Below are 2,082 nucleotides of genomic sequence, written 5' to 3'. Positions count from 1 at the left end.
TCAAGGAATCCACAGCAACTGAATGCTTGTGGTTTATGCACCTCCATGGGACATCCCACTGATGCATGTCCTCAATTACAAGAGGAGCAGAATGAGCAGGCCAATGCAATGGGTTTCCAAGGGCAAGGTCCTCAGAGAAGATATGATCCCTATTCAAATACATACAACCCAGGATGGAGGGATCATCCAAATTTGAGATATGGGAACTCCCAAGGGAACCAACAACAACAAAATGCTCAAGGCCAGCAACAGTATCAGCAATATAGGGCACCATTACCCAAACCTCAAGGCCAAAGCTCAAATTCGAATAATATGTCAACTGAAGAAATGATTAGATCATTAACTTCTAATGTTTCTACTATGCAGCAAAATATGGTGCAATTTCAGCAAGAAACCAGATCAAGTATTCAAAACCTAGAGAATCAATTTAGTCAAATCTCTAGTGCAGTAAGCCGACTTGAAGCTAAGGACTCTGGAAAGCTTCCATCTCAAACGGAGCTGAATCCTAAGCAACAGGTCAATGCAATAACATTGAGAAATGGCAAAGAGTTGCAAGAAACTGCAGTTGCAACTAAGAGGGCTAAAGACTTGATTGGAACTGAAGAGCAAGAAGTAGAACATGAAGCTGTGGCGAATCCACCAACTTTTCCCTCTTATGAACCCACACCACCTTTCCCTGAAGCCTTGCAAGATACTCGAAGGTATGAGAAAGACAAGGATATTTATGAGACTTTTAGCAAATGTGAGGTAAATATTCCCCTCTTGAATGTGATTAAAAGTATTCCTCGTTTTGCTAAGTTTATGAAAGAACTGTGTACTATCAAGAGAAAGCATAGGTTGGGAGGAAAAGAGAAGGTAAAGGTGAGTGCTCATGTTTCTGCGGTTTTCCAAAAGAAAATCCCAGAAAAATGTGGTGATCCTGGTATGTTTATTGTTCCTGTTACAATAGGAGACACCACATTGCACCGAGCTATGTTGGACCTAGGTGCATCAATCAATGTCATTCCCTACTCCCTGTTTAAATCTTTAAAACTTGGACCTTTACATGGAACTGGGGTAGTGATTCAGTTAGCGGATAGGTCTAATGTGTATCCTAAGGGGGTGGTGGAAGATGTGTTGGTTAAGGTTGATGGTTTGATTTTTCCTGCTGACTTTTATGTGCTTGACATGGAACATGACAAACAAGCAGTCCCCATCTTGTTAGGAAGACCTTTCTTGAAGACTTCTAAAACAAAAATCGATGTGTCTACCGGTTCCTTGACTATGGAGGTTGATGGGAAAGCAATTGGGTATAACATTTATGATTCCATAAAGTATCCTGTCAACACTCAGTCTTTATGTTCTCTTAATGTTGTCGATCCAATGGTGCATGATGTTCCTAACAATGATCGTGGGGATGAGTTCCTCACACCTATAACTAATGTTGTATCTGGTGATTGCTTGGATTTCTCTATGCCTACTAATGTGAAGGTGAAGGTGGGGGAATTGAATGAACATTCCAAGCTTCCACCTATACCACCAGGTTCAACAATCGGCCCGTCTGCAATTCCGGGCAAGAAATTGTCCCATTTATACCACAAAGCAAAGAATAGGTTGTGGCATGACAAGATGATTGCTAGGAAGAAGGTTAAAGTCGGTGACAAAGTACTCCTATATCAATCCCGAATTAGGTTATTTCCGGGAAAACTTCGGTCCCGTTGGGAGGGCCCTTTTCAAGTGGTGAACGAGCATGGAGCAGTTGAAATTCAAAGCCTCGAGATCGATAAGGTTTTCAAAGTCAATGGACAAAGGCTCAAACCCTACTTCGAGGGTTTCAAAACCGAGAACGTGGAGAGCACCGATCTCTACGAGCCATCAATGGAATAGCGAAGTGGGATGAGCCGCGTCGAGCCAACGACGTAAAACAAAGGCGCTAATCGGGAGGCAACCCGATCGAAATCTCTGCCCCATTTCTTTTCGTAGTTTATTTTTTTTTAATTTTTCTTGTGATGTGAAGAGTGTTTTTGTTGTTTCTATGTAGGTGGAGGCCTCGGGAGCATCTTTTATGCCCGAAACACAGCAAAAACAAGCTGAAACAGAGCC

The 2,082-nt window shown here is 42.2% G+C and overlaps 1 protein-coding gene across 1 annotated transcript; it reads left to right on the top strand.

The window, feature by feature from the left end:
• The first annotated feature begins 312 nt into the window (after nucleotides 1–312).
• Nucleotides 313–1,866, top strand: LOC110707472. The gene has a single exon (XM_021885484.1). The coding sequence runs from the start codon at nucleotides 313–315 to the stop codon at nucleotides 1,864–1,866; it is 1,554 nt and encodes a 517-aa protein (XP_021741176.1).
• The last annotated feature ends 216 nt before the right edge of the window (nucleotides 1,867–2,082 follow it).

Source organism: Chenopodium quinoa, unplaced genomic scaffold, assembly GCF_001683475.1.
Source record: "Chenopodium quinoa cultivar QQ74 unplaced genomic scaffold, ASM168347v1, whole genome shotgun sequence".
Taxonomy (NCBI): Eukaryota; Viridiplantae; Streptophyta; class Magnoliopsida; order Caryophyllales; family Amaranthaceae; genus Chenopodium; species Chenopodium quinoa.
This window is presented reverse-complemented; position numbering and strand designations above follow the sequence as displayed.